This window comes from Polistes canadensis, unplaced genomic scaffold, assembly GCF_001313835.1.
Source record: "Polistes canadensis isolate GaletaPanama2010 unplaced genomic scaffold, ASM131383v1 scaffold_94, whole genome shotgun sequence".
NCBI lineage: Eukaryota > Metazoa > Arthropoda > Insecta > Hymenoptera > Vespidae > Polistes > Polistes canadensis.
Genome location: NW_014569641.1, coordinates 109,320 through 124,220, shown reverse-complemented (window position 1 = coordinate 124,220; position 14,901 = coordinate 109,320). Strand labels below are relative to the sequence as shown.

Here is a 14,901-nt window from a genome sequence, read left to right as displayed (position 1 = left end):
TTCATTGAACGAATGAAAAATTACAAAGAAAGATTCTTAATGACAACGATTTCTCTTATCTATTCTTTAACAACGAGAATAAAAACCAAAAAAAAAAGAGAGGAAATTTAAACGAGATAACACAGCGTTAATAATAAATAATAATTTCGTGCTTTATCTTTATTAAAATAATTCGAAATCGTATACACCGAAGTGGATCTTTTCATGTGATGATTGTCGGACATAATACATGTCACTTTCTCTACGGCTTTCCTTATTCTACGATGTACAATATAATACAATCATGCATAGGTATGATCCATTATTATTCTACGAATAAAATTCGTCTTGCTTTCGCTCGTATTCCAATTTACAATACGATACGAAATAAAATCATCAAAGTATTAACAGTTAATACCATAAAGTGTTCGTGCCGATTTATTCATAGGCGAATTTGGTGTGCCAAGTTGATTGAATGATCCATCATTTTCAATTACAATTGTATGAATTAATGAAAATAATAAATAACACAATAAAAAATATCAAATATAATTGAGAAATATTATTATCGAAAATTATTCGGATTTTTACTTTGTTGAACTCTTTTGAAAAGAGAATTTATTTTTGTCAGTAGAGATTTATAATTATTTATATATAAAGATATATACAAAAATAAGAAATATTATAATTTAAAGAAAGTTAAACGATATTGTGTCTCGTATTAGTGAGTCGAAAATGATATAAAAGAAAAAGGCCTGTTCAATCACGCGTGAATATCTTCATTGTGAGAGAAATTGGCACGCATACGCGATAAACGCTATCGTAATGTCGAGTACGATGTCCATTACAAAAAGTATGCATATATATATATATATATATATGTGTGTATAATACGTGCATCGTATATGTTTGTTTTCGTATGTTTAGCATGCTCCTCGTAATATCGTCATTCGTATAAATAAATAAACCGAGCTCTCGTACAGACATTATTTTTGATAGTTGTCTGTTTATCCCTATTTATTCCCATCCCCCTGCTCTCTTTTTTGCATAAGAAATTATCAACTTTTCGATTATTGTGTACGTAAATTAATTAGTACGCTGGTAATGAACACAAACCGGAATAATAATCATAAAAGATAATACTAATGTAAGAATGAGATTGTAAATTAAACGTAAATTATAAATCATTCGTTTTAAATGTTAATGCGACTTATTGATAATGTGATTTGAGAATAAAATTTTATCAGTTTAATTACATTTTTCATCACATTTTAAAAATCGATAAATAAGATCATTCTTGAAAATTATAATAGGATCTAAGAAAATGAGACTATACGAATGTGTTATTCTGTATAATACATGAATTTTGCATTACTTTAGTCGAATAATTTCGCAAGTAGAAACGATTTTGGCACTAATCCAATAAATGAATAGGCCGGGCATCGTTCGATCCGAGTTTCTATTCCCTTTTTTATTATTTCTTTCTTTCTTCAGAAAGAATAAATTCGTATAGGCAATTTCGTTTTTTTTTTAGTTGATATCTGATCTGATTGATCGGATAAAGTTAATGAAAATACGAGATCAAAATCGTCAAACTCTAATGGATTGAATTTTAAACGACGTCTAACAATATTATCCATTAAATAATTGAACGATTGATTTTTAACCAATATTTCTGACTTTCTTTTTGTTGACAAACCTTTACGATATTTTGTTCTAAACGAATGATATTTTTATTGAATTAGAATTCGACAAATATTATATGATGTTCTTTCCGAAATTTTGCAAATAAGTATGAAGAATTTTGGAAAGAAAGCATAATGAGGTTTCCGAAAAGATGGAAGAAGATAATAGAACAGAACAATAAGTATAATATAATATTATATTTTCCAAAAAGATTCAAAAATAATGACAAAATAGAGATGTAATATTAAATAATAAATAATTATAATGGAAAGATAATATATCAACATAAATATATTGTTGTCAGAAGATATGTAACATTAACAAATAATTTACATTAGAAATGTGTGAAAAAAAAAAAAAAAAGAAAATAGGAAAAAATAAATTTGTAAAAATATCTTTGATTTGATCGGTCCCTGGTATACACACACTACATATATATATACATATATAGGTTTAGTATTAATTTGCAGTCGCAAGTTTCCACGGCAACACGTATTACCGAGCCCCAGAGCGTAAGATACGCCCGTGGCGAAGCGAGGAGACTCTCGGGCGCCTGCGTATTGGAGTGACGTCATTGGCGAACCGGGCAGCCCATCGCCCGCCAGACATTCAGTCTCGTCTTAGCACTTCGAGAGGTCGCAACTATATATCGCGCGATTGCATTTTATTCTATCCCTCTTTTTATCTCTTTATCTTTATTATTTCATTTTTTCCCTTATTTTGATCGGAGTCAAACGATATATATATATTTATATATATATATATATATATAATATTTAATATCAAACGTAATCGTGTGTTGAACGCCCGAGCTTTTTCTATCGCGTTTTTAAATCGTGATATAAATTAAAAGTAACGACAACAACAACAACGATCGATTACTCGAAGAAGAATTACGATTTCGATCGTGGAAAGTGTCTTTTTAAAAAATAAAAAAAAAAAAACAAGAACAATATTTGAGAAAAAGTTTCGAAGAGTCGAGCGAAGGGGTGTATATTAATATTTTGTCTTTTTGCTTTCGCGTTTGAGTGTCGATAAAAGAATATTTAACCAAGGGGAACAAAAGAAAAAGTAGAAAAAGGTGATTCGTCTATTCGCGTAGATTTGTTTTTTTTTTTTGAAGTTAAAAGATTTGTACAGTAGTATATAGAATAATCGAACGGGGATCGAGGTGGGATTGATCGAGAGAATAGAAAGAAGAAGAAGAAGAAGAAGAATTCTAAGTGGAAAGAGGAAGAGGAGAGGAGTTTCTGAGTAAATTTGGTGGGGAGGAAGATCCTGCGTGTTAACTTTTATCTCCTAACGAAAAGATCGATTTATATAACACTACTAGTGGTGTCACATTGAGGGTCTGTCCATCTCTCTGTCATACATACACACATATACACACACACACAAAAACATACATCACATATATGCGTTGGGTTCTCGTTAGATTGATTAAAATAAAAAGTGTCGTGCAAGTAATAACAGTTAGATATTTTCGTTGAATATAAATAATTGTGTGAAATATTGAAAAGTAAGCGCTATAATATGCGCCCAGGGAACACGTTTATTATTATTATGAGATAATGAGCTGCTCGGTAAAGATCTCGTCCGGGAAGAGTTGGAGCGGATCTCAGAGGAGGATCAGCTCGTTGGCGGAGGAGAATACCTGTCCTTCTCCGAACAACGGCGCTGTTCAAAGTTGCGCCCTCTCGCAGACCATTCAAACGAGCAATAACGTATTGGTCGTATCCTCCCAGCAAACTGCTAACTATAATAATAATACCAACGTTAATACAACATCTAATACAATTGGGAATTTGGAAAATTTAACAAATATTATAAACAATCCAAGTATCGTAACAACGTCCAATACAACGAGTGGAATTTCCGTTGGTTGTCCTCCCGTTGTTTATAATTCTACGGTGGCTTCATCTAACATAGCTGGTGTTTTTGGTGCCGGTGGCTGCACCACCGCTCCTGCAGCAGGCGGCATTCCTCAAAGGATCCCTACGCCACGCCCCGTAAAGTCGATTGCTTCGAAGAAAGGGGAAGACACGAGCAAGCTGCTCAAGTACATCGACGATAACGTCATCGGCAAGAACGGCACCTTTTTCGGACCGTTCGGCCGCAGGAAAGGTCAGTTATCAATATTTTTCTCCTTTTTTTCTTGTTTTTTTTTCTTACAGCCTCGCGACAACTGCATTTACAACTGCATCTTACAAATGCATCTTACAAATAATTATTATTCCGACTTTTTTTATCTAGTATATGTCATATCGTCCCGTATGCAACAGAGACGTGTCAAACTCGTATTAACCATGGGATATCAAATTTATTTTAACGAAACCGCAGACACCAACGACAAAAAAAATTCTACCAACCTCGAATGCAAAAGAGGGTTGTTACTTTTTTTTCCGTTTTCGTTTTCTTTTTTTTGTTTGTTTGTATTGTTCCTTAGGGGTCTTGGGTCGAACGCAGTTCAAATTTCGTAACTCTCATAAATTTGCGATTCGATTTCTCCTGGTACGTATCACGTTAAAATGCGAATTTATAAGCAAGCTTTCGTGCAACCGCCATTTTCGATACTTTATTTGTCACGTCAGTTTTCAATCGATTATTAACAAATGTGCAACTTTGATCTGTTCGAAAGTCCTTTAAATATCGCGAGATAATTCATTCTTCTCTTTTTTATGCTCTGACTCAAATTCTCCTCGAGAAATCAAGTTTATTGTTCGCCCCCCCCCTTCTCAACCCCTCATTTCGGAAATTTATTCAAGATATTTTCCGACCTTTTCGGAATAAAGTTCGGAATATTCGTTGTGTATCTTACATTTTTATTCGTAAGAATCGTGTTTTGATATATTTGTTGAAATATTCATTGTAAAACTAAGCAGATTTTGTGCGAACCTTTGGCATTCGACGATACTAACGTCGAATTTCTCAAGGCCATTTTATTCGAATAGAATTGAACGCCCGTGCCACGTTATCGATTATGTAGGATTTGAAATCCATTTTATCACGATTTGATCGAGACCATATGAATCACTATCGTTTTATTCGACCTGCCACGTGATCATATTTTTTCTTCCTTCCGAGTGGAATTAATTGGAGTAATCTTTTTCATTATTTCTAATCTATTTATATACACCTAATTAAAAAAAAATTGCAAAACAAAATATAAAATAACGTTTTACTTTACTATTTATGCATAATTATAGTGTAGATATAAACGAGACGCGATTTCCGTTCTAGTGAAACCCACGTGCTCGTCGCAAAGTGAATTGCTAAAAGTGCTACTTACTCACGCATAACTATTAACGACCGCGAAACGTACTCACGCGTACAAATTCCTTCCATTAAAATCCTCCTAACTAGATTTACTCTCACGAAGAGTAAAGACGACAACGACGACGACGTTACTTTTCTTAGCTATGCTTAGCACGACTTACTTCCACCTCAATTCTAATCTATTTCGAATTGAAAACTTACTTACTCTACTCTAATATATTATACGCGCCCACGTAATATACAGCGTGATTCATTTATCTTTTTCGCAATTTCTAACAACTTTTTAAATTATGCATCAAATAAAATGTCGTTAAAATAGAAAAACAAAATGGCATAACTTGTCGTTAGAATATAAAATTGGTGAACAAATTTTGTGTTAAGTTTTTTTAATTTGTATTTTTTTCAAAGTATTGTATAAGATCTTGAAAATGAAAGAACAATTTTTAAATATAAAACAAACAAACCTATCATTTTCTTTTTTATCAATAACCATCCAACGTGTTTTTCTTTTTTACAAAACAATTACTTTATTATATTATTATACGTTTTTTTAATATCAAAGTTATTGGAGACATATCGAAACGATGATGTGAGTCACCCTGTACGCGTGCATATCCTCTAATCGTAAATTGTTATCTATATCGAGAAATAGTTTTTTATTATAGCAACAAAAAATAGAATATTATACAAATGAGACAGGAAGTATCGCTTATTGTATATAATATTAATGTTAATGCGAGAATGGTAGTTTAGTAAACTGGAACACCGAACGGAAAAGACAACGCACAAGAGTAAAAAGAAAAAACTTTATTTAAACAGGAAGTTCGATCGTTGCGCTTTCGAACGATAGGATATATCAGTGTGCCATTATTTCAAAAGTCACTTTTCGTGCTAAAGATAAAGAAACTTGGCAAATGTTAACTCACTGACACGAAACAATACTAATTTGGTTTGACCATGCCAACGATGAGTCGACAAGTGTGGAAATCTTCAAATTTGTAATATTTATTTTTCTTCCTTTTTTCTTTTCCTCCATCTTATTCCTTTTCAAAACTCGCGTGATTTTATTTAATACATTTTATACACAAATGTCTCTTTTTCTTTTTATTTTTTAATAATCTTTCGTAACGATCGTAGAACAAAATTTTACGATGAACATAATTACGCGACTGGATGATAGACATTTATTGACTCGTTCCCAGTAATCATTACATTTCATTTTTCACAAACTACCGTCCTTTTATATTAAACGTTTGTAATTTTCATTCTGTCATGAATATCAAATATGCAGTTGGTTAGAAATCTAATTGCCGTTTCGGTCGTCGTTGGTAAAAAAGATAATTCGAGTTATTTTGTAGATTAAAATTCACCATTTTCAAGGTTGTATTTTTTTTTTTACATTCAAATACGTAAAAAGAAAGCGAACCGAAAAAAAAAATAAAGAAAAAAAATCTTATCGACTCCAAACAATTTCTTTTATTTGGGATAAAAGAAAGATACAAAAAAAATAAAATGAAATAATGAAATATTTATTTGAGAATTTAATCGGGAGATGTTACCAAAATAATAAACTGGATCATTCGATCAAACGATGGATCGATTGATCCATCGATCGATCGAACGAATGAACAAACGAACGGATAGAAAGAAAAATTTTCGTATTTAACCTCGTGGGTAACTCGTGTTGGACGAAAAGAGTTGAACAAAAATATTGTCGAGCCGAGCATGGCAGCTGTCCATAATGACTCATCGTCGTAAAATAATGAAAGAAAGAAAGAGAGAGATAGAAAAATACGCACACCTATAAAAACATACTACAGTAAATAATCGTGAACGCGTATGCATAAAACACGGACACCTATAATAATAATAATAACGATGAAACCCATACACTCAGAAAAAAACCATATACGTTTATAATCAACGACACGTATATATATATATATATATATATATATATATTCATAAAAAATATGAACGCTTATATACACGCACACACGTATAAGAAATGATTTATTTTTGATACGCGTGAAACGATAAGAAAAATACATACGCATTGATTCGCTAAGAATATTTTTATCAATGATAAAAAATAACTTAAGGATCAATTCTTAACATTAATACTCGTAGGATACAATTACGTTTTATTTTTTATTTCATCGTATTGGTGGCTCTTTTTTATTTGATCCTCGTAAGACGTCATTCTGATTTCATTTAAAAACGAGATGAGTGGGGAAAGTGAAAGAAAGAGAAGTAGTTTCTTTCTTGTTAGCAAGGGCAAGGTCGAATAAAACATTATTAAATTTCTGTGGTCGTGATTAGAGAGAGATGCGTGGTCGTTGTATAGGGTTTGTGGTATGCACGTATCCACACACACAAACACACATATATAAATATAGTTAGTCACATGAGCGTCATGCAACTGACGCATCCAGCTTCGAGAGATATAGTAATCTATAAAGTGATACGCTATGGATACTTTATTCGCGTTTCTTAACAACATTTTTTTTTTTTTTACGAGATGACAACAAAATATTCTTTCTTCTCTTCCTCTTTGTTTCATCTTTTCTTTTATATTATTTTATATTTTTTTTTGTTACTTCTCGTTTAACCTGTATTTTATTTATTCAATTGAATAACATTTTTGCGAGAGGAATTATTTTTTTACCTCTCCCCCCTATAAATCAAATTAAGTATTCTATTTTTGGTCATCGAATGCTTCTTCTACGTCTTTTCTTTTTTTTCTATATCTATTTCTTTTTTTTTTTTTATTATTAGTTGTTGATCGAAAAGAAAAGATACTCGGTAAGGATATCAACGTATTAATAATATCATTGTGTAATCGTAACATCGAACGTACCACGACCGGTTTTTAAATGTCTCATTTAAAATTCGGAATATAAATTTGATTGCTTTACCTTATTGAAATTTTATTTTTTATTATCTCACATATACGATTTTAACTATCAATAATATATAATTATTTGTGTGTATATCTATATAAAACATTTAATTTATTATTTAATCGGAAAGATATAATATATACGCGTATTTTGTTAAATGCATTTTACAAGGAAAAAAAAAGTATTCAAAGTGATCCTAATATCTCGAAATAATAAATCAAATAGCAACAAACGTAACGTAGCGTGTTAACTTTGCATTATTTAGTTAAAAAGTAATATAAATAGTACATAAAATAGTACATCGAATAGTACAGGTGAATCACCCCGTGTGCACAATTGTGTGTGTGGGTGTACGTACGTGTGTTCCGATAAAAGCAGAAACACGCGAGTTTTACTAAAGATCCCTTTTTTTTCTTTCTTTCTTTTTTTACCGTGCTATTTCCGAGGGGAAAAAAAAATATTGTTTATTAACGGGTGGCCCCATAGAACAAACCCGTAAAGAAATATGTTGAGCAGGACAGAAGTAGGTTAATGTTGCGTACTGTAACGAATTTAACTAGGTCACGCCTCGTTCTCTGTGTGTTTCTATGCTCGTCGTATACACCGACGAGTAAAAGTTTCAAATCGTTTACGTAAAAATCGAATAAACCGAATCATTTTAGAAATGATGCATCGTTTTTATTTTATCAAATTTCAACGCATTACCAAAGTCAAAACAAAATGAAGTAAGATGATATAATAAACGCAGATTATTTTTTAATATTTTTTTCAGATTATCTTATTTTAGATTAGAAATAAAATTAGATAATGTTCGTATCTACTTGAAAGATAAACAAATCACGATTCTTATCATTTTACCTTTTTACAAACCAAGATTTCACGGCCGTTTAATTGTGTATTTATTTTTTTTTTTTTGTTTTATTGCAACTTGACATTGATGAGTAGATTAAATTTCAGTTTTTTTCCTCTTTTGTTTTTTATTTGTAAGAGAGAAAGATACGAGATAAAATTGGATGGTATCGATATGTCGATCAAGGTCAATATTAATTGCTTCGAGATTAATATTTTCTGATGACACTTTAAATAAATATCTGTATGTTAATAAAAATTCAATGCATATGTTATTCGAATGAAGTAATAAACGCGTTGAAATATTTAAGTTTAGTTTTGAAATAATTTCGTATTGTACGGGGGTTATGTAAAATTGTATGTGATCACCCAGTATATAGAAGAGTTAAAAGTGGATATTACGTGCATAGTACGTACAGAGAGACGACGACTTCCTGCATAATTTCTGCTCCGTGTCCTGCATTGTACACCGAAACAAAGAACCATATTCAAGTTGGCCGCGAATAGGCCCGGGGCTTCCATCCATCGGAACACCAAGGCCCTTTTTTTCCTTTCTTTTTCTTTTTTTTTACCTCTCCTCTTTTCATTCCTTCAAAAGTACGAAGGGTTGAGATATCTCGTTCGGTATTTGCCCTTTCTCTTTCTCTCTCTCTCTCTCTCAATTCTCTATTTTTTATTTGAAATTAAATTACCTGCCGAGAAAATATTTCTATTCGATATTTTGTTGTTTATAAATTTGTTAAATAATTTGACAAATAAAATCTCGTAAAATAATTCTCAATGTTAAAACAACGAATTTCGAAATAAATCCAGAAAATTATGCGGAGAATGATGAAAATAAAATTATTATTACGCTTTAGGAAAAACGTGAAAGGGAGATGATCGTGAAAGAGAATGATAAAAAGGACCTTGAACAACGATTTCAAGATGTTTTACTCTCTCTTTCTTTCTTTCTATATTTCTTTTTTTTCTCTTGTTGGATTCCTGCAGCGAGCATCGAATGATTAAACCGATGTAGATGATGGAATTTGTATCTCGCTAAGTGTTATGGTTGAATTAAAGCTTGGCAAACCGCTAATGCGTCTCGACGAATTGTAAACACGCATGGACGAAAATACATTTACGTGATGCCAATAAAATTGAATCAGGAATAATACGCGAAACACGTCCAATTTATCGGACCCACTATACGAACGTCAGAGAAACACAACGTGTTTGCAAACAGTTAACATTTTATCAGATAAAGACTTACGATAAAGTTATCAAGTTGTGGTTATATTAGATCATCGTTATATAAAATGAGAAAACTTACGTGGGAAAAAAGAAAAAACAAAAAAAATTCTTTTCAGAAGAAAATAATTCTATCGATTAATGTTCGATTTCTTATCTATCGCGTGATTATTTTATAGATGATAGATTTTCGAAACCTCCTTGTAATATTCCAATCTTTTATTGGTTTTTTTAGTTTTTTTTTTCAGGTCAACAAGCTTTTACTTTTGGAATTTTTTGTTACCTCGATTTAATAAATAAGATACGGAAGTGGAATTTTTTTTTGGATTATATTTTCATTTTTATTAGCAAAGATGAAAGATTGTAAAATTGTAGAAATTTTTGTCCGTAGTAAAGTAAATTCGGAATAGTTAAGAATATTTAATTAGACTTTGCTAACATTGCACAGACTGTCGGTATTTAGTTTGTTCGTTCTAATATTGTCGGTTCGTTGATACGAGAAACGTACGGGTTAACGAACCCTGCTTTTAAGTTCTATTCGTTAAGCTCTCGCAAAAAGCATCTAATGTTAAGTGATTTTCAACAATGACGTCATCCTAAAATACTTCTCAAATGAATGTTTGCAGTTTAAAGTGAACTTAGGGGGCATGATCGTAATTTGACTCGTTAATCCAATTTAATAAAACTCTTATCGGTATTTAATTACCTCTTTGTTTTTCTAGTATTTGTTTTCATCTTGTTTTTAATAAACAAGCTCCGATTTCGTTAAAAAATTTTCTTATCAACGTGTGTGTGTGTATGCAAGAATTTTATTAGAATTAATTGGTACTACGGTTAGAATTGTAATAAATAAAGTGTACATTTTGTTCTTAATTATGTTAAAACAAAATAAACTTATCATTGAAATATTTTCATTATTTTTTGGTCAATTTCCTCAAATTTTGATATTAAAATTATTAATATTATATAATTGTAGGATTTTAGAAATGTTCAAGTATCATATCGTTAGAAAAACATATCGGATTAAAATGAACAAATTTCAAAACAATATTTCACATTATGCCAGTACGAATTTAATCTCGTGATCATATAACACGAAAATAAACGTTACCTTTTACAGGTTCTATTTCATTTTCGTGCCCCGGAACTCGAGCCTTACACGTTCTTATTTCGTCATCGTTATTTTGCGCGCTTAACAACCGTTGTACGTAATTCTCAGGAGTCCTCAAAGGTGCGGCACTTTTTAATATACTCATACACACACGTGAACGAACGCGTAATCATAAAGAAATAGTTTGAATTCCTTCTGGAAAAGAAAAGTACAAAATAAGTACCGGCCAATTAAGTTAAAAGTTTCATCTTCTTCATAATCGAAAAAATTCATTTCCGATATTCCATTCTTTCCTGAAATATAATCAAAAAAACAAAGTGATACAAAATTGTAATAACATTTAACAACGAATATCTTTCAATCTCGAATTGAATATATATATGATTATAAAATAAAAACAATTTTTATCCACCTACGCGCAATGAAATAAGATAAAAAAGAAACAAATAATGATACTCTACAATTTGTGTGAGTGTGTATGTATATATATATATATGTTTGCAAAAATACTCAACTTTTACTATACACAAACAATTTAGAATTTAGAGCTCGAGTTCTCGGTAGTTTTCAAAGTTTTACTTTGAAGTACTTAAGAGTTAGTACTGTTCACGTATATCTTGCACATCGTTAAGAATATTTTCTTTTTTTTTTTTTATTTACTTATCTCTTTTCTTTGTAGTAAACAAGTAAATATAACTTTATGAAACATTTCATTTATACCATGCCAATTTTTTCGACGTTTTTAAAAGGAAAAATCATTGTGTAAATAAAATTGTGAAAAATGAAGTCACACTTATTTTCCAAAGGTGGAAACATTTTGAAGATTGATCTACTAAAGTGGTGATTTATTATTTACGATAAAGAATAACAGAAAGAGCAAAAGCCGAGTTAGACTTTCTCGTTAAAGGTAAACCTATTGAGGGCAGGTTGCTGTTGGAAAAAAGTGTGAGTAGCGTTCGCGAATAAGTATTCTTCCGGCAGTGACGTCAGTGCCGGTTGTAACAAGATTACGATCACTTCCAGCTAACAACACGATCTGATATGCCCGTTCTCCATCGTCAACCAACCACGTCGTTCCGCAAACTTCTTTTAACCAAATTATTTTTACTTTTTTTTCTTTTTTACAAATTAACCTTAGAACAATCGGAACGAATTTTCTTCTTTTTTTTCCGTTCGATAATTAATTAATTAACAAAAAAATAATATATATATATAATTTATCTGAAAACGAGAATAGAATTGATTTTTCGTTTAAATTGTGGAATACGTGTGTTTCTCTTTTTCTTTTTCATTTTTACGTAAAATTAAAACGAAGATTACGAGTGACATTGAAGAGATAATACAGTAATGTAGGAAGATACTTAATTATTAACATTATTAATACATCGTTATTCTTTTTCTTTCTCGACAAAAAGAAAAAGAAAAAGAAGGAAAACGTGACCGAAAAACGCATCCCGAGAGAACCAAGATTATATCCTTTAGTTTTTTCGCAATGACATCATGCCTATTTCAAAAGTCACGCTACTATCGAATATTTTTTATGATATACGACATGAAAATAAGAAGAAGAAGAAGAAGAAGAAGGAGAATAATAATAATCCAATTTCAAGTGTGATTGATTCGATTATAACAGTGTCTCTCATCTTAGGGGTTGTACACCCCCGATCGAATTGATAGTGATTTTTAGCAAAACGAGAAATAGAATGAATTTATTTTTGAAATGACGGTAGGGCTTAATTTTCTCGTTGTAAAAATAATAATATCATTTAGGATGTATAATGTTACGTTTGTAACGTTTCACGGTGGTGGTACTACGGTGTTGTATCCACTTTCACAAAAGGTAACATGGCTATCTTAATTTACGTCGAATATCTTTCCGTATCGCGTCACGATTCAATGAGAACGTTTTACAAGATAGGTGTTTCGATTTATCCGAGAGATACGATCGGACTCGTTGCAATAAGTTCCCGATTCGATCTTACAAGACGTGTAAGAAGAACGGTGAAAACTGCTTTTACATTGAAGATGGAAAGAAAGAAAGATAGAAAGAAAGAGAGAGGGAGAGAGTAGAACATCGATAAATCTTTTTTTTTTTTTTTTTTGAAACGGACTGTTCTCAATATATTTTTTTTCAAATCGTAGATCCATTCGTCCGAAAAATTCGTACGAATTTCGAAAGACAAATTTCATTGTAATATTTTCTACCAAATATTGAATATTTATTAATAAAAATCAATTTGATTCGTAGCTTTAAAAAGCTACAAAAGAAAATCATTGAAATATAAAATTTAAGATAATCGGAAAGTTACGATCATCATCTTCCTTGCCAACGTTGTGTTCACGATCGTTATTTTCCTTCAAGTACGAGCAGATAAAAATGCATTCGGCGCGGCGGCGGTACAACGATAACTTACAAACACACATATGAGTAAAATACAAATATACGTATGCATACAATGCAAGAATTATTGAGTTTCGTCACGCACGAATCTAACGACTGCGAACTACTATTGCGAAAGATAAAAGTTTAAAGATATGAAATAGAGAGAGAGAGAGAGAGAGAGAGAGAGAGAGAGAGAGAGAGAGAGAAAGAAAAATTTATTAAATTAAACAATTGTTTAGTGTTGGACGTATAATATAATAATAATAATGATAAAAAGAAATAAATAAAATATATACCTATATACATATACGATTTACTTTAGCAATACACTGCACGCGTTAACGAGATCGTAGAAAAAAAAGAATTACCGTTCTTTCTGGAATCTGCATAAAATGTGACCTCGTGCGAGGAAACGGAAGGTCGAAGGAACGTTAAGTAAGTAATAAAGTTGAAAACGTTGTTAAAGGTAAAAGTTCAATATTGTCGACTTTCTCGTTTATGATTCGAATAAAACACTCTGGTGAGAGACAATGTTGTTCTGGGATGCGTGAACATAAAAACTATATTATAAATGGCAATGCTTTAAGCGATCATTATCGAGATATTTTTTTTATATTTTAATTGAGATAAGACCAATATTTCGAAGGAAAAAAATTGTTAGAGAATTTTATGCAAGTAAATTGAATGAATCGTAAATAAAAATAAAATACAAAATAATGCACTTTACGTATATGACAAGAAAATTGTAAGCCCCAAAGTCAGCACTGCGCAGGAGCGGTGAAATAATGACATAAAATAAATAAAAATACTAAAATCAGAACGTTTTAAACTTCATTTTTATTGATTAGGTGCATTATTTCCTTTACACACATGCGCAACTTTCGGAAAGTCATATAAACAATATTTAATAAAAGAAATTTCATAGAGGAACAATGACTCAGTTCAACGGTGGATTTCGAAGGGGACGGTGCACCGATCATATACTCTGTACTTTTAAACAACAATACACATTTCCTTCGATTAATTAATAATTATTTAAACTATATCAAACACTCTAATGTATTTTATTAATATTTTAAATTGTTTGAACATTTTCTAAGTCCATACGGTGGATCGAAATCTTTCGAAAAGGGAACAATGTACCAAACATATATTCTGTGCTTTTGAACAACAATAATTATTGAAAGAAAAAAAGTAAAAAAAAAAAAAAGAAAAGACAAATAAATAAATGTAATATATAAAAAGGAAACGAGGCCGACAACTTGTAAAGAAAAAGTAACGCGATGTAGACACGATAGAAGAACCTGAAACTTAACGAAATACCGTTAACCTGAGTCAAGCTAAAATTCAGGAGATGCACCTTGTCCTCGAGCGTTCCGGTTTCTCCTGTTAAGGACACACGATTGTGCTCCTGCTCCTCCTCGAACCGTCGACTCGATATCGAGGACGAGTTGAAGAAAAGGAGAAAAGAGGAACAACAAGAA

At 31.2% G+C, this 14,901-nt stretch overlaps 1 protein-coding gene across 1 annotated transcript in view; it reads left to right on the top strand.

The window, feature by feature from the left end:
- The first annotated feature begins 2,283 nt into the window (after positions 1–2,283).
- The window catches only part of LOC106787160, a 54,989-nt gene continuing 42,371 nt past the window's right edge, over positions 2,284–14,901 (top strand). The window contains exon 1 of the mRNA XM_014749278.1: positions 2,284–3,789. Coding sequence (XP_014604764.1) covers positions 3,237–3,789 — 553 coding nt within the window. The 5' untranslated portion in view covers positions 2,284–3,236. The remainder of the gene's footprint in view (positions 3,790–14,901) is intronic.